The sequence below is a fragment of the Solea senegalensis genome, linkage group LG6, assembly GCF_019176455.1.
Source record: "Solea senegalensis isolate Sse05_10M linkage group LG6, IFAPA_SoseM_1, whole genome shotgun sequence".
Taxonomy (NCBI): domain Eukaryota; kingdom Metazoa; phylum Chordata; class Actinopteri; order Pleuronectiformes; family Soleidae; genus Solea; species Solea senegalensis.
The window spans coordinates 22,900,653-22,919,144 of record NC_058026.1 but is presented as its reverse complement, the minus strand read 5'-3'; the positions used below and the strand labels follow the sequence as shown (position 1 = coordinate 22,919,144).

The window sequence follows — 18,492 nt, the reverse complement described above, 5'->3', positions numbered from 1 at the left end:
GCTATTGAGATGTCAGAATATGGACTGTGTTACAGTGAGATCACAGGCAGCGAAAAGTCGATGACATCTCATCAATGTAAGTTTGGTTTCTCTAATGCATGAAATTTAATGCTGGTATTTAAAGTTAAGTGGAAATCTTTTGAGTGTGTTATCTATTTAAAGCTCTTTGAAACAAAAGAAGAAGGAAAAAAAAAGAAAACACACGCACACAGACTCAAAGATTAGACAAAGCTTAAGTAAACAATTTGTTCTTTTTTGCTAAAAATGGTTTATTGGATAAGGAAGATTTACAAATCTGATCCCGTGATGTAACCATGAACAATCTGATTTTACAGGCTAACCCTTAGAAATGAACTACCACATGGAAAACATTAGTAACAATGAGAAAAGAAAATAGGATGAAAAAACAATAATGCAATATTAAAATCGTTGAGGGGAAAAGCTCAAAGTACTGGACCTGCATGCACAACATATAATGCTAAGACAGAATAAATAGATTAAAAGCGGGGGGAAAGGGTTTAATGTGTTCATTTAAATTTAACGAAGGTTTGTGTAACATATGCCGATAGAAAGACCTTTAATGACGATCTGTTGTGCACGTCGTTTTTGAGCTATTGGACAATTTCAGCGTAGCAACAAGTGAGACTAGAAGCAGGTGTGTGTTTGTCTGTGTGTCCTAATTCAAACAAGACATCATGTGAATTCACTTTCTTGAGACCAAGGCACTCGACATTTTACATCAAATACTTGTGCACACCACATTCTGAGCAATTGCCACTGCCACTTGCAAAACATACAGTGCAATTTGTTTGTGGTTTAGTGGTGATTTGGGGCTAACTTTATAAACTCCAGCAGGTGCAATAACTTTCTCAAATACTCAACGTTCATTCCAAACTAACTCAGTACTGGTCAACAGTACCACTACAACACACAGACCCTGTCAAGTCTTGACCTTTTTACATCATCATTTTACAACCATTGATCATATACAGTCATAGAGTTAGCGAGAAACACAAATATTAACTTTGAAGACATGTTTTAAAGACCAGCTAAATAAAGCATATACCGTTAAAACACAAGTGTGATAAGACTAAAAACAACTGTAGCCAGTTCAGTGACAGAAGCTGGAGCATGTTTTTTTTTTTTGACTGGTCCCCACATTGCTCATTTTATCAGTAGAAACCACTGTGTTCCCATGTTTTACCTACTCAAACTTTACGCCTTCTCCAGTGACATATAATATTCTTTCAGGACACTCCAGGCCTTGGCTGCCATGAAGCCATCGGGAGGATTCTCTCCCTCGCGAGCCATCTTGCGCATGCGTGTACCTGAGATGAAATCATAGTCTTGACGGCTGTGACAGAGGGGGAAAAAAAAAAACAGATAGTATTGAGTTTTCTAGTAACAGACATGGTATGTTTCAATTAATGACATTAGGATGCTTATCAGTAGAAAACAATAACTGCCTGCTGCTTCGGAATCAAGTGCATCGAGGCGTGGCGGCGGGCCAGTTAGCATTTCTGCAAACCAGAGCGAATCTTTAACAGCATTTCATACTCCTTACAGTGAAAAAGAGACATGTATATGGGAGTGGGAATTATTAAATCTTCTTGAGCTCTACATTTCTTATAATAACCACTTCAGCTTTTCTTTGAATTCATTCTGTGGCTGGATGCTGTGACAGTCCAGCAAAACAGCCCAGCTCGCTACAGGAATGGTGATTGGAAAGTCTTGTACAAAATGGATGCTTGTGTTTGAGGTACACCAGGGGCCTTCACTACAAATTGCTCCCCGCCATTGATTCTGCTCCAATGTTTGATTATTCACAAAGTTTTTTCCTAATCCTATGCGAGTATGTTTGTAATTTATATTTTGAAAAACACTAAACAACAAATTGGCTTGAAGGAGGATGAGATAAGATGTCTTGCTTGAATTGGTTAAACACATTTCTTACCACTTCATTGCCAACAAAACTGCAATACCTATAATTAGGAGAAGGTAGGAAAAAGCCAACAGAATCAACTGTATAACTTTGGTCTATGGTAGAGATTTTGATTACACGTGCTAAAGTGTTTAGCCCCTTTTCCACCTATGGTCCCAGCTCGCCTCGCCTCGGCACGGCATGGTTTAGGTTGGTTTTCCACTACAAAATAGTACGTACTGAATGTGGGCGGAGTCATCACTGCACGGCTGCATGATGTGACTTAGTTTTACACGCGACACACACGAGTGACTAGTGACTTGTAACGCAGTTGTTTTCAGTGTAATTGAATCATTAGAATCAGTTAATTAAAAATATTTGTGCAGTACTTCCTCCAGAGACACTGGACTGAAATAAAGCGGCTGGGTTTGGCTCGTCGCTAAATACACCAGACTCCTCTTTTAAATATTGAGATTTTAGACATTTCCCTGGTAATTGTTAGAGATTAACCCACCTTTGAATGACTGTTAAATCCTTTTAACTGATCTACTGCTTAATTCTTGTGTTACACGTCTTGCTCATGACTCACGCGGCGTCACGCATAGTATCTACTAAAAAAGTACCAGGTAACAGGTTCTATCGCTAGTGGAAACTTAAAAATAACCACGCCGTGGCGAGTTGAGCTGGTGGAAACACGCCATTAAGGTCTTTATTTATGTTTTGGGATCCCACCACATGAGCACACACCTCATGGAATTAATGTCCTGCTATTTTTTGAAAATCTTTTTCCTTTTTTTGGGTTGGTTTACAGCAAAGGCAGCTGATAATAACATTGGAATAGTGACCTTTCCACTGAAGGGAAGTGTACAAACAGTTGCTTTGTCGAACAGCCAATTGGAACCTCCACTCCCTCTCACTGAACTGCCCTATGATTGGTCAATTTCTCCCATCTGGGCCAGACATCCCAAGAGCTGTAAACAACATGAAATGTAATACACTGATATAAGGACTCCTTGCATGAGCTTCAAATTATACCACAATATGGAATTCATGCCATACTGCTCAGCCCTACCTGAAATACACACGCACAAAAAGAAATAAATACTGAATGGTAAACCACAAAGCTAAAAGTATGTGCAAGAAAGAAAATCTAAATCCAAACATTTCTTTGTATATTTACATCTACTCCTGTCTATTCTCACTGCTCTTTGCATCCACCTGGTTTATAAAAAGACATTAATAACTGAACCAAGGACAGGCCTTCTTCTCTAACCAGAGGAGAACAGAGAACTGGTAGAAGTTCAAGTCAAGTTCATCACATCTTCACATGGTTTATGGGCCTGTATATTTCTGTCAATGTGACTCTTCTTGGACATGTTGTCAGCAGCAGAACTGTACACTCGACTGAGGTCCGATTCACAGTGGCTCAATGTCCCGCTGTGCAGAGAGTGCAATTTTTAACTGTTATTACACGGCTCATGGCCCATCTTGTGGCTCTCGCAACATTTCGATTCTGTGAACAAGGCTTCACGATTCATGTGGCATGATTTAGGAAAGCTCAAAGCAAATTGTTCTGAGAAGGTTCGTATACGGTGTAAATGAGAAACAGCTTGCCGTGACCTCAGCCATTACACTCACACAGACTGAGGGGTATTACTTGTGATTAGCAAAAACATTCCTTTTGAAATTTGGCAAAGTGCTATCAGTATGCACAAGAGGAATGCATGCCATAAATCAAACTGAGTGACAACAACAGACTTTGGAAATCCAGCGGTTCTCTTTGCATACGACTCGACTTTAGTCTTAAAATTAAAAATTATTTAAATTATACCAAACCTTGGGTCAATAATGTTCAATTATTTAGCATGTCATTACACATCCATGTCTGTCCATTAAAAGAAGAAGGCTTCAAATGAATTTAACAGAGAACGTATTAAGGCTGCAGGACAGAGCATTTCAATATAAACAAATGTCTGCTCCATACAACGCTCGCTGTGGCTTCATACAGCAGCACTGACTGTATTTTAATCAAGCTATCAAGCGCTCCCTGTACAACTGCCTGACCATGTGCTTGTATGTGCCAATCACAGCTGCTGCTGTTTCTTTCACCATGCAGCCCCAAGTTTCCTTGCCGCAGTCTGGACAAGTAGGTTAAAATAAAGATTTACAAGACATGACGTACAAAACTACCAAAGAAACTAGCCAACTGCATCATAGAGACTGCGCCCTTTAGGTAATTATTACTCAGAAGCCCACAGGGGACAATAGAGGTTCTGCACTGGAGCTTTAAAGCTGGGTAAGCCAGCTATCCCATCATTGATATCAACTGCATGTCCGTGCCGTAATTCAACTAAAAAAGGAATAAGAATGCGACAATAAACACAGTATAATATTTCAATAATAGAAGAGAATTGCAGAGATTGCCTTGGGTCATCCGTTTCATTGAAGCGTGTGCATCTGTTCGTGTTCATCTGATGGGAGGGACGTCATTACAGGAAGCTGTGATCCCACCACATTAGCATTTATTTAACTTGGGGATGAGACTCAGCAATCAACATTTTCCTGGTAATCTTGCAAAACTACAGCTTTAAGTATTTCTGCAGAACATTATGACGTCACATTGAAGCTGACCTCTTCAAAAGTGAATTTAGGAGCGCCAACAGCAAACATTTACTGGTTTCTTCTCTATTTCAGCCATAAAAATTAGATTTGAAATGGTTACAGGTATTTAAAATTTAGTCCGGAAAACATTTTATTAATGTGGAAAAACATGACCTTCGGCATAAACAGTATAATAACGGAGATTTAGAGATTTTCTCTCACAAACTGATCAAAGTGTCTCAAAAACCAAACAGGAAATGGATAAGAGGTAATGCCATCATTTCAAAAACTAAGGAAATTACTTTTACCTCTTTTCCACAGAAGTACTTGACGTGCATGATCAACAATTTATTTTGAATGTTGCGTCATGAGTATGCATCATCATGGAAATCTAAGCAAATCTCATAATTAGTCTGGCCACATTTCCTTTCAACATTCTTGGCCAGCACACAGTTGCTTAACCTGATGGTGGAAGCTGCATCACATCCGGAGGAGAGGCAGTGAGATGTTAGTTTGTTAGTCATTGTTTTCATTGTGGTACACAAACTTTAATTAATAGCAGGTGTCTGTATCTATTGAACTACATCAAAGCTCATAATAATTAGCACAACCTTTTTTTTACTGAGTAAGGAAGAAAAAACACCTGTTGCTCTGGACAAAATCTACAAGATATTTCATTTAGTGCAAGGGAGCAGCTTTGGACTTTTGTTTTCCATGAAGTGGATATTCAAAGACTGGAAAATGAGATGGAACACAGAGTTTAACAAAAGATAAACATAATAAATATAAAAAACATAAAAAATACTTACTTTTGGGGGTCATAAAAATCCATTTCTCTTTTGACCTTGTTGTAAGCGGCAACCTTGAAGGGTACAATCTCCAGGGTAATGAGGCCTGGGGCCATGGTGAGGACCTTGGCTCCATGAGTGGGTTCATAAAGGTCTTTTCCAGTTACAGGATGGGGCATGCCTGCAGGGTCGCGGCCCACTATGTAGAAGTTGGCACCTGCTACCATTCGAGCTCTGCAGTGCCACTGAACCTGCAAACAAGGAGAAAATAATGTTTGTTACCTGACTGTGGAAACTACGTCTCATTCTTATACTTTTAGCTAAATATTAGTAAACTATTGTCTGAAAACTAAAGCCAATAATACATTTCCCATTTTAACAGACCTGGACCTGCACAAGTGCAGTCAGCCAGCCTCCAACAATGACTCCCCTTAGGAATTAAATGCTGCGATTCGCTTTCTGCTTTTCATTATCAATAATTACTAAAACTCTACATCTCTTCTTCATAATTACTAATGCTACTAACAATAGAATAACATTCTTACTCACATAGTTTACATTATTTAGAATCTAGGGGATTTTTTGGTTAAGCAAAGAAAATGTGATTTCAGCTTAGAATGGAAGCTGTAGGCTGAAGAATGTTCAATTTTGACTAGAAATAGATTTTTACTGACACTAGTCTTTTGTCAAAAATTTGACCCAGTCTAGCTCTAATTCAAAGTGAACATGACCAATAAATGCCATTATGATTGACTGGAGAGAGCACTCCAACTCACAGAGAGGTCAAGGTTGCCCATTTTCCCCCAGCGTACAATCTAATTATTTCTTCCTTGGGTCATAATCTATATCACTAGAAAATGTAACTTTTTGAGTAATGCTGCTCACAAACAGACAGACAAATGCCAGAGGAAAAAAAAAAAACATAACCACCCTGTGCAGAGGTAATAAATTCCCCTGCCTGACATCCTCCAGCCTCCTCTCGATAATTATCTCCATAGTTTTCCTATTATCATAAGGGAGTGATTAAAAGATACCGACTACACAGCTATACTCACTCACATGGAGGCTTGGGTATGGCATGGAAACACAAAACAGAACCCCTCAAGGAAATCTTAAAATCCCCTTTCCTGTCATTTATCACAGTCATACATGTGCAGACACCAAGCATGTGACATGTCTCTTCCACATGTCTGTTATCATTACATTGTGCCGCAATCACTGTTCACTGCTAATTCTGAAGAAGATGTCTATTTCTTTTCACCCATGTTGTTTTGTGCATATTTTTGAACATTTGGTTTTGGTTTATTAATTCTGCACAACAAAACACAAAAGCAGTGAAACAACTACAAAAAAAACACACATTGTGCAGGTTCAGGAAACCCCTCTGGGTTTGTGAGGGGAATCTCTCCTCATTATCAAATATTAGCAAACACAGAAGTGCAGTCATTCATAAAACTGGACAGACAAGCAGCGATATCATCAATCCAGGTAGACAACATGTATCCTCCATCCATTCATTTTCTATCGCTTTATCCTCCACAGGAGGGTCGCGGGGGAACTGTGCCAATCTCAGCTAGTATAGGGCGACAGGCGGGGTACACCCTGAATTTGCCATTCCATTGCAGGGCCACATGTAGAGACAAACAACCGTTCACTCTCACATTCACGCCTGCGTGACTTTATAGTGACCAATTTACCTAATCTCCATATAGCATGTTATTGGACTGTGGGAGGAAGCCGAGGAAGCCGGAGAAACCGGAGAAAAACCCAACATAAATCAAACAAATGGAATATATATCCTGTTACAACAAGGGATAGTTTGTACACATTGATTTGACACAACATTGTTGATAATTATTACCTCGGTTGGCCCAGCATACATCATGGGAGAGGGAAAGATGGCAACAATGGTGGTGTCTGGATTCAGGACACCTTCCTCCAGCACAGCAGCATGCTGCTTCATTCGCCAAGGCAGCGGCACATCGTCGTCCTTAGTCCATCCCCCCAGTGGGTGGAGCAGCAGCACGGGTCGGCGATAGCCTCGTTCGATGAGGCGCTTGTGGGTGTCCTGCATCAAAAGAGCATGGCCGTTGTGTACTGGGTTGCGGAGCTGAAATGCAAATACAGCATCTGAATAAAGGGAGAGGAGGAGAAGGGTTTGTTATTATGGCACAAAACTCATCTGAACAAGACAAACAAAGAGCTCCAGGATAATCAAGCAGCTAAGTAGCCAACCACTGAAACCACATACAGCCTGTGTTCTTGTTGGTGAGGAGCTGAATCACACGAGTGCCCTCCTCAACTCTCTACTCCCAAGTGCCTTACTTTTTCATAAAAGTACTGAAACTGAGAGGACGACCCACAATTCTACTCTTCTTACACAGTGAACAAACAGGGACAAACACAACTTGGCCCCGTACCTGCATTCATTTCTTTAAACTTCTGTTTGAGCTCAGTGGGTGTCAGCCGGTAATGGTCGAGTCCATCATTCCAATAGATCCTGTCCAGGACCTGCAGGTCTCCGCCTACCAGCCAGTCCCCACTCTCCATCACCATCTAAAACAGGAGTCATAGTGATCATGACAGGGAACACTACTCAAACATAATCCAGACATAAGACACTGTGGTCCATAAAAACTTCACTGTGCTGGAACCAGGCCAGCATGAAATCTAATAAAAACCCTTGAATTATTATCCTGTTGCCAACAAGGACACTGATGCATAAATCAAAGTCCCAAAGTGTCGTCAACAAAACTCTGGCCCCCTCTTTTGCAGGTGGCCGCATCTAGTATCTTAATTTTAATAAAAGAGCAGAGACAAGGTCAGATTGTGTTCCACAATAAAACCAGGTGCTGAGCTCATGACCACACTGGAGAGATTTTTATGGTGATGAGATTAATCCAAAATGTCACCAAAGTGCTAAGGGGCCAAGCAAAAGCTGCTGTTGCTTCAGGCAACATCTTTTACTTGCCTCCTGTGGCATTTATAAGACACATTGGCCTGTGGGATGTTACTGTGATATGAAGTGACAATTCTCTACAGGCTCTGCAATAAAATAAGCACTGTTCCAGCACAGTGAGAACTCATAACAAAGGCTATAAATGAAACCTGAAGTGTGTAGGCATTGGAAAAAGCTGATTTGGAAGTTGATGAAAAAGAAAAATCTATTCATGTCATTTATTTCGCTGACATGTAATTTATCATTATAAAAGAACACACAAAAAAAGGCTTTGATATCCTTACTTTACAAACATACTGGCTTCAGTTTGACCCGGCAATGTGAAAAAAAAGATTCATAAAGTTGTCAGTAATGATGTGATCAACAACAACTTGGCTCCACTGGAAGAAGTTCTCAGGATTGTGTTGCAATTTGTATTCCACACTTCAATTAATCCAATCTGTCCACTGCTGCCCTGAAAGGTGCTCAACGGTCTTATCTTCTGAAGCGATCGACAGCACTGACAAGTTGGTTTTATTTTTTTCTCACCTAAGTGCATGGAAAATATGATGCCTGCAAAGACAAAATCAAAGGAAGCAGGCCTACACATAGATATGTGCTTTACATATGAAAAGACCCATATCCAAATAAACAGCCACTACGCCATAGTTTCCGACGGCGGGGGCTCCTGTCTGACTGACAGACAGGTAAACAGGAAAAAGAGGATTAACTGCATGTAATATGGAGCAGGTCATTTCTGTCTGGAAAGATAAGGAAAAAGGTTGTAGCTACTACCTCAGAGGTGTTGATGGAGGTATACATACACACACTCTTTCAATGAGTGACACCTTAATCCCAGCAAGCTGAGCACACATATTCGGCCCTGACAAGTCAGAGTGGACAAAGAATGAGAGTTATGGAAATACAGAGTGCTCTGCTTGTGTCCAAATCCAGAGGTGAGGCATCAGGCATTGATACAGTCATGATACCACTTAATGGAACTTGTAGCCTCAAATGCATCTTAAAACACTGCAAGATCAGGTATCATTGTCAACAAGATGGGTTTTTTTTTAAAAGAGAGAGAGAGAGAGAAATGTGTTAAAATTAAAATTGGCTGCCAAGAGTGCTGAAACACTGAGACAGCTGTCTGTCCAGCATTTTTTTTAGCAGCTTAGGGCTTTAAAATGATCCTCTGAGGTTTACAGTAAGTCTGACTGCAGGGAGTGAAATTATCAGATGCCATGGAGATTACATTTAGCTGCCTTGCCTCTTTGCCAGCATGAAAGTGGCCAACCAACTGCACTAAGCCTGAAAACAAAAAGAATTAAAATTAGCTAGGCAACTAAAGCTTTGGATGGAGTTGGAGTTATCATCTGACATCATGTGTCAGCAACACAAGACAATGCCACTCTTGTCCAGCTATAGGCCAATGCACTCTCTGCCGGGTGTGCAGGGTCATTTCAGGACATTATCGTGCAACAAAGTCTACCTGCACCCCACAACAGTCATTAGGAGACAGATGGTAACAATTCCTGTGTATATTTAGAGAAAGGTTGGTTGAGTGAAAAGGTGGAAGCTGGCACGGATCCCACTGACTGTTCAGACGAGATGCACGATCTCCAATGCATTTGGTGGAGGTTGAGCAAGAGACCGAACATCCAAATAGAACACCTGCAAAATCAGGGTGGACCAAAAGATCAAGTGATTACACTGGGCGTCCTGACAGACTGTGCGAATGGCTCCACTCTGCAACCTAGTCACTCTTTCCATAAGCACTGTGAAAAGGCCAGCATGGATCTGTGTTCTATCAACACAGAATCCAGAGAGGCAGTTTTCTTTCAAATGCTAAGTGTTTAGCACACAGGACACAGACAAGCTGTCTGGAAGTCTACAGATGCTGATTTTCTTGAGCTTTTACATTTTTTCATCACAGTTGCCAAAATATTTACACTGTGTTGTAAATTCAGCTTTCAGAGAGCAAAAACTACAACGTTTAACATGGCATGTCAGAACTTTACCTTTATGTAGGGGTGGTCCTTGCAAGTGGTGCCCCACTGGCGAGCACAGCGTTCTTCTTTGAGGTGTTCATAAAACTCGGGGTTGCGAAGGATGGCAACTCGTTTGCCCTCATAGACCAGGGCTATGGCTGTCACACCATCTAAACGCTGTTTATCAGCAGTTGACACTGGCAGCACTACAGGCACTGACAGGTTGATGACACCACCTAGGACAAGACAGAAAATATGTTGTATGAAAATAAGCAGTGCTAGGGAGCGACGTCAAAATGCAGGCGAGGAATTACACTGACCTGCCATCAGTTTTTGTTAGCTGTTCTGCTGATCGACACTTGGCAGCAGTAACACACCATAAGCTAACACTGATGTAAACAACAAAAGCATGTTTGTTGTATTTCAATAAACATGAGACACTGAATCAAATTAAACCCACATCACAACCTTTTCATTTGTTTACAACAACAAAAAACTCCACAGGGGCACATTTAATATCAGATAACCAAGTCAAGGAAGGATAATGTATAGAACCAAGTTAGAAAACTCTGACATTCTGAGTTTAATACACACGCAGGGCTCAGTATATGCAATCAAATATCACAACCATTCCTGCAAAGTTTCCATGTTGTGCTGCTTAAGGCTAAATGTGGAATATACAGCTAAACCACAGGCTTGAGTTTGGTCTTCAAGGCTGCAATTTAAGAAAATAGAGGAGAAAAATCCCCTATTCAGCTAAACTAGAGCTTGACCCTTTCTCATTTAAAAGATTTTTGTGTATTCTGGAGGTGCGTTCCTTTTGCCATGCAGGTTGATGAAAATGTCGGGAACACTGGGAAAGGCACGCTTTTCACATCACATCATATCAACTGATGCGGAGACAGGAGGGCATGATGACTGTAGCTGCCCCGACCTCCCCCCACCCCTGGACCCTCTCATAGTCCTCTCTGTCACAGTGGAGAGCTTACAGCTGGTTTTAATAACATACACACTCACACACATACACACACAAACAGATGACTGCCAAATGGCCAAGCAAAGGAGACACAAGCTTGAATTAGGATTTGTTTATTTTTTCAGACTATTTGATTAGTCAGACATGCATTTTTCCGCTTCCCAACCAGTTTTAGTGTTATAATGTGGGCAATCAATCCTTTCACTGTGATATTATTATTTCACTGTCAAATCCCTGGAAGGAAGTGGAAATGGACAAATGGTGGCATATGGTGTCAATCAATACTGAGACCTCTTCCTCTGCGTCCCTCTCATCCAGGACAAACAGAAAAGTGGAATCAATACTTTTCACATCAGTCTGCATTTCTGCCTCAGTCCAGTCGGGCTGAGTTTATCTGATTAGGTATCTTTCTGTGAAAACAAACTAAATCTCCTGGTTTTATCCTTAAGTGAGGACAGAGGTTGTATTGCTGTCAAACTCTGAAAATGAAAACCGGGCTATGTTTTAATTTATTTCATATAGTTTTCATTTTTACTGTGTGTGACAAAGTATTTGGCACCACAACCCAAAAGTAAAGGTTTTGACTGGTCATGTGGGCAATAAAATGGTCTTTCCCTGGAATTTCAAACAGTAAACGCTATAACTGTTGTAAATACACCTCGAGACTTCATGCTCAATATATTTGTTTTCTAAAATGTGCCAAAAAACAGAAGCTTTCCTGAGCCCGGAGAGCAAACAGAGTAACTACTGCATCAAAATGATAAATAACATCACCATTCTTGAAATCACACATTAAATCTACTTCAGTCCAAATTAGCGCCAAAAGCTCATATTCCAATATAAGTCAATTTATATCAAAAGATTGGTGTATAAAGAAACCCATTCCTTTTACTCAGTTGTGAAAATCATGACCATATCTTTGTAGATGTTAAACTTGAACTGTTACCTGCTTCTTCTCCTGTTTTCCCCTACACTGTGCTGTGGGTTAAAACTCCCTGCAATGTTTAAAGTTTGGAGGTTTTCTTTTTTTTTTTAGTTCATCTCTATAGACTGTATTCTATATTGTTTGACATTATTCTTTCACAGATGGCAAAATAAATGATTGTAGTTTATTAAATGTGTTGTGGAAACTGGTCTGCTGTGGCAAGATTCGCTAAGTATAGCTTGCTGGTCCGTGTCAGATTTTCAATACACAAACCACATGCATGCGACAAAGTAGCCCCTGTTTCTTTGGCATAAACTCTGCATTTTGTAGAGTCTTTGTGTTCGGGAATGAACCCGCTCTTTAATACGTTCACTCTTCTCCATCTTTGTTCATCTTGCTGTCAAACACAGCCCATTTCCTGCCTGCATCTGAGCGGCGAGGAACAACAAAAATAATGAAAACTATTTCCATAAGGACCAATTTAAGGGCAGGAAATATATCAGTGGGCCATCTCAGTTCCCCATCACTGTTGTATACTAGAAAAGAGGTTCTCTAGAGGATTTTCTCATTCGACCCCCTACAAAATAAAACACAAGCTGAGGAACCCCTTATTTAATTTCTTTAAGAATATATATATATTTTTTAATTTAAAAACATTTAATTAATATAGCATTCATACTCTGAATCCTTTTACAAAAAGTTTAAATATAGGCCTCTATATGTCATGATTAGAATGGATGAATCTGGAAGCTTTCCTCAGACCTCCTGTTTACCACGGACTATTTTAGAGACATGTTTCACAACCATTATAACAGAGTACATCCGCCACAAGAAAAGCTTTCTTAAGCTTCTCAGTACATACTGTAACACATGCAGCTTGCACTGACACATGTAAGGAGTCTTTGTTAATCTAATTTAATGTCTCAGTATGTCAAGACGGCTCCATTTTATTACTAAAAAGAAAAAAAAAAATTCTGCTATAGTGTCACATTTGTGGTTAAAGACATTTGCATTTACAAATCGTCATGAAAGAACAGATTGACACTACTGAAGAAAATTAAGAAAAACAAAAAGTTTATATAATAAATGCCATCCTACCATCCAACAGGCAGTCAAAATGGAGACACTGCAAGTACTCTCTCTCTCTCATGAACCCATTCAGAGGAGTGGCCCAGCCTTCAGCCAGCACCTGCACCCACTGCATGTCCAGCTGTGGATCACACAGACACATACAGTAGGTTACATACGAAGAATTTACTCACAATCCAAAATGTATATAGTTCTTATAGAAGCACCTTGTTGATCTCTACAGCAGGCAGGGTCTCTGCATCAGCCTTAGCCAGGTCCAGTTTGTTCTCCTGAACGTAAAGCTCTTTCACTTCATAAGATGCATCAATGGGAACTATATCCTGAAGAATCAAATTAATGTGACATTAATTATTAAATATTATAAAATATATTAAAACACACTCTGTACAATTACTCTGTGGTATGAGCGTTTCTTTTTGCGAAAGGAATATTGATTTACATGATAGCAGAGCAGACAGATTGACATTAACGTCCAAATAATTACAAGGCTACACTGCCCCTTTGTGGCTATCGGAGGTACGACAGTGCCATAATGTGTAACAAGTCTGAATTTCAAGCCTCTGGCCACCTCTTTAAACTTGGCTTGTGTATTCTTTTAGGGAAAATAGTCAATTAAAACAGTAAATTCAAAACATAACAGTTGGATATGAATATGTCTAAGCAGCACTGGTCTCCTCACCCTTTCCTGGAGCAGGTCAATAAGTTGTTGTATGGATTCATTCACACTGCAGGAGTCTGTCTTCAGCACCAGCTCCGGAGCCTCTGGTTTCTCATACTCTGAGTCAATTCCAGTGAAACCTGACAATGAAGAGACAGAAAATACAATGTATAGAGTGCACTAAGTCCATTATTTAATCTACAGTATAGTGTCCTGTGACCTGTCACAGCAAAGGTCATTCTGTTTAACACTTGGACATATAGTTGATCCCTCAATCCAACAAGAAAAAGACAGTATAAAAAGAAGCACTTCCTCTAACAATGATACATCAGTAGTTATACGGTCTCTCTACGGTCACTTCTTTAAAACTCCATGTCCTTATTCAATTTTTGCTCTTTTAGCCTTTGTTTTGAATTTCATAACAAAATGTGTGTTAGACCATAGTACTATACTACGGCAATATGGTCAAAGTACCATATATATATATATATATATATATATATATATATATATATATATATATATATATATATATATATATATATATATCACATTTTGCTGTATATCAACACATAATTAAACCCCAGTCTTGACATGCTCTACAGATGCACTTAACATTAAGAGTATAAAAGTATACTCTACCTCTTATTTCCCCAGCTCTAGCTCTCTTGTACAATCCCTTCACATCCCTCTGCTCACATACGTCCAGAGGAGCGTCCACAAACACCTCAAAGAAAGGCAGACCTGCAGCCTCATGTATCTTCCTAGCATTGAGTCGATCCTGTGAAAAAAATCAAACAGCAATATGGGAAGTTAGCGGATGGAAATATATTAAGACTTGTCAGATTTAATAACAACATAAATGCATCTCCAGTAATGAGATTACACTGCAGTGCAGAGTAAATTTGGTCACACTGACTCAAGCACAGTTCAGAATTGGCTTCTAGTAAGAAACAATAAAGATTATGATAAAGATAAACTGCAGTACTGTTGCCAGAAATCGCCATATTTGTTAGGACAACAAGGCAACCACAAGAGCCATGCTTGATCTAATTTGAATAATTAACATGTACAGCAGATACTAAACATGAAGAACCACAGCACAATCCATCTTGTTGTTCGCTGTTTGTTTCTCTGTGACGTAAAGGTCAACAGGAACTGATTCAATACGCACTAGCTTATAGAGAGATACAGTGCCACCTACAGAGGCAGAGGCAGACATACACAGCCAATGAATCTCGGGTCTTAGTCCAACGACGGCCTTCACTCGATTAAACTGTGCATGTAAACATACTGACTGAATGTGTGTTTTTGTGAGTGTGTTTCAGTGAGTGTGTATTGGTTAATAGAAATTGCAATTATTTTTCCAAACCCTTCAACAACATGATTGATAATCAACCTCAAATATATATCAATCATAGATCTATTGTTTTTCCAAAAAACAAATGGGAATTTTATAGAAGTGTAGAATATGAGCCTTACAGCATGAAATAAAGCTGTTCTCAGCAGGTCAGACTATATATAGTTAAGTAAAGATTGAACAGAGAGCCACATTACTACAGTAATAGTAAGGCCCAGCCACATTAATCACAAATCATCTTCTGCACTGGAGTTAAATTTAAAGAGTTACTCACCCTGCCATAGGGAGAGATGAAGCTGGCAATGCAGACCAGCCCAGCATCAGCAAAAAGCCGGGCCACCTCAGCAATGCGTCTGATGTTCTCTTCCCGGTCCTGTGGGCTGAAACCCAGGTTCTTGTTAAGCCCTTGACGGATGTTGTCCCCATCAAGGCTATAGCAAGGAATACCATGACACACCAGGTACTCCTCCAGAGCCATGCTCACTGTGGTCTTCCCTGCACCGGACAAACCTTTACAATGGGGAAAAACAACGACAATATGAAACAACTATTGAATCACCTAACATTTTAGTTAAGGGCGCTATATAAAAATGTCTTGGTGACATCTTGTGACTTACCAGTCAACCAAACAGTGCATCCTCTGAACCCTCCTCTTGTGCCCACAACTTGCCCACGCTTGTTCCGGCTCACATGATGAGCTTGATAGGTGACATTGGTTGCACGCTGCATTCCCTGAAATTGAACATATTTAGTGTCAAATCAGTTTAGTTGCCAACCTAAGAGTTTCCAAGGAGTTTAACAATTAGCCAATCTCGATCAGTGTGGTGATTCAATGAGCAATCCTATAAAGTATCAATGCAAGTTTTTTTATTGTGAAATCATATTTTAGTAGCTTCTAAAATTGTTGCAAAAACGAAAACCAAAATAAATTATGCCAATTTTATACCATTTTTGTTGTTATGGCTGAGACTGTGTGTACTTGCCTCACTAAAATATTCATGCTTCAAAGAATACATCAATTAAGAAACTATGATCAAACATATCAGACAACAAGGGTACATGTCCCCCCCCCAATGTAATTTTATTAACAGTTGAAGTAGCCTTTCTGATGTTACTTTGTTCTTTAGATAAAAGCTGCCATGGACACTTTGATATCTTTGACGGCTATGATAGATAAAGTAATTGGAAGATATGTACTGAAAAATATGTAGCAGTTGGATGGATGTGTCCATTTGAGAAGCTGTTCTTTAGGTTTTGGTGTAACAAGGTTTTTTTGACCGTCAGTGACATCAGGTTGCGCTGTCTTACTGTTGGAATCTATAGATCGTCGTTCACAAACTGAACATCAAGGGAATATTTCTATGTGTTGTTGATCCTCGAAAGGCTTGGATACTTGGAACTCTCTCTCACGCCTTCGTGATTGATGAATTACAACAGTACCTATGAGTCAAGCCAATTGAAACCTGCTTACAGCTAACGACTATTCAGTGGCTTTGGAATTAATTGTATTTTTGCAACTACACAAGGAGTAAAGCAGATCGACCCGACATCAGTGATGTCCAGTCAGGGGCCAAAAAAAAAGTTTAATTTATCGAAATCAAATTTGACCTTATATTAAATACTGAAATATAAGCTTCCATTTGGGTTCATATAGTTGTACATCCAATTCCAGAGGAGTCAGTTACGAACCTCACCAATCATGAACCTCACCGCATGTCACTGCCCGACATCTAAATTGTGGGTTCTCCACAGCTTTGAAATATCCAAAACACAGGAGATTTCCCAGCACAAAACAAAACAATCTGAGCACCTGTGCACCGCACTGCAGCGATCACAGGTGCACAGGTGAGGAGGTGTCTGTGTATAGTTAAGGAGCATAGCTGAACTTCTCATGTCATACCACAGACAATGAAGCATTACAACAGCACCGCAGAGGCACTAAAATGGTCATGGAACCCGAGTCCACAGAGCATGATCCATTACATCGGATTCTGACATTCGACATAGCCGATGAAGAGTACTTCCTGGGGACTGTCTCCAGGTTCAGGACCCACCTGCCGTGGCCATTATCAGTGAGCTGATAGACACTTTTGATTTATTTTTGTGTTTTGTGAAATGTGGTGTTTGGTGAAATGTTGTTGTGCTTTCTGTTATTGTGTTTTGACCTTCAGGGCCACCGTACAAAATATATCACACTAATTACAAACTGCATGGGAGAAGGATGGTGCCCAAGTGGAAGGACCTTGATGCCACCACTGTGAGGGCTTAGTTTGGAGTCCCTTCTGTTGGCGTCTACCAGTCAGCTGGTGCGCTGCCAGAACGAAACCAAGGAGAGAGCGGGTGGTGTTGGACATGACGGAGAGGCTGAGAGGGGTGACTGCGACTATTGATAATTCATTTTCCTCATTTGTCCTCACAGAGGAGCTGCTGCGAAGAAAGATCACAATGGTTGGCACAATGCGTAAAAACCGACCAGAGCTTTCCCCTCAGCTCCAAAGGCTACGGGGGGAGATGGGCCCTCTCCTCTATCTTTGCGTTCGCTCCAACTTAAACCCTGGTGTCCTACACTCCGAAGCGGGACAAAAATGTCCTCCTGCTCAGCACCAAACACCAGGGGCCGGTGATCGGCAGCGCGGAAAAATAAATAAATTTCTAAATATTAAAGGCGCAAAGGAGGAGTTGTAGCTTGTGCTTTGATTAACATATTTTGGTGCTCTAGGAGTGTTAACGTAACTTTTTTTGAAGGATCTAAGGGTTAGTAGCACAACGTTAGGTACATGCTAATAAGCTAGTCTCCTGGTCAGTCATCCCTTCGACTCTTTAGCAGCTGGTCACTGGAGACATTATAATCAAGTGTGTCGGATTATAACAATAATAGAAAACTCACCCAGCTCTCCACGGTGTTGCTCAGCTTTTGCTTTTTGTGAGAGTTGCCATATGTCTCCATGTTTACGCTAGCTGCTAGTTAGCGGCTAATTCTACCGACAACCTCCTGTAAATACACACAACGACAAAGTTGGTGTTTCCTGGTGGTATCTATATAATTGTTGTTGCTGTTTGTTTGATTACTGGTGGAGGTTTCTCCGGTCAATGAAGGAGCCCGGTGCCGCGGGGCCTCGCACAACAACCGGGAAGAGCTTTCGCTGCCGCACGTCACCGGCGACGACGTATGACGCATTTCCTGCCTGGACTCAGTCAGTCTGTCTGCTGTGAGAACAATCTGACCTGGTGTCAGTTTCCTTCAGTTA

At 40.4% G+C, this 18,492-nt stretch overlaps 1 protein-coding gene across 1 annotated transcript; it reads right to left on the bottom strand.

The window, feature by feature from the left end:
• Positions 1-248: 248 nt before the first annotated feature.
• Positions 249-18,410, bottom strand: papss1 (3'-phosphoadenosine 5'-phosphosulfate synthase 1). The gene is made up of 12 exons (XM_044028630.1): positions 18,132-18,410; positions 15,862-15,976; positions 15,519-15,754; positions 14,527-14,665; positions 13,906-14,024; positions 13,433-13,546; positions 13,236-13,347; positions 10,267-10,472; positions 7,731-7,866; positions 7,172-7,440; positions 5,332-5,561; positions 249-1,354 (listed from the first exon to the last, which is right to left on the bottom strand). The coding sequence occupies exons 1-12, from the start codon at positions 18,189-18,191 to the stop codon at positions 1,216-1,218; spliced, it is 1,875 nt and encodes a 624-aa protein (XP_043884565.1). The 5' UTR covers positions 18,192-18,410; the 3' UTR covers positions 249-1,215.
• Positions 18,411-18,492: the final 82 nt, after the last annotated feature.

What these genes read in the sequence shown, in the direction of transcription:
- papss1 (XM_044028630.1), bottom strand. Translation starts at nt 18,191, where the DNA reads ATGGAGACATATGGCAACTCTCACAAAAAGCAAAAGCTGAGCAACACC. An exon ending in TGTATGCTGGGCCAACCGAG is followed by an intron (nt 5,562 to 7,171) that starts GTAATAATTATC and finishes CCTTGTTTGCAG; the next exon opens with GTTCAGTGGCACTGCAGAGC. An exon ending in GATTTTTATGACCCCCAAAA is followed by an intron (nt 1,355 to 5,331) that starts GTAAGTATTTTT and finishes CCTCTGTCACAG; the next exon opens with CCGTCAAGACTATGATTTCA.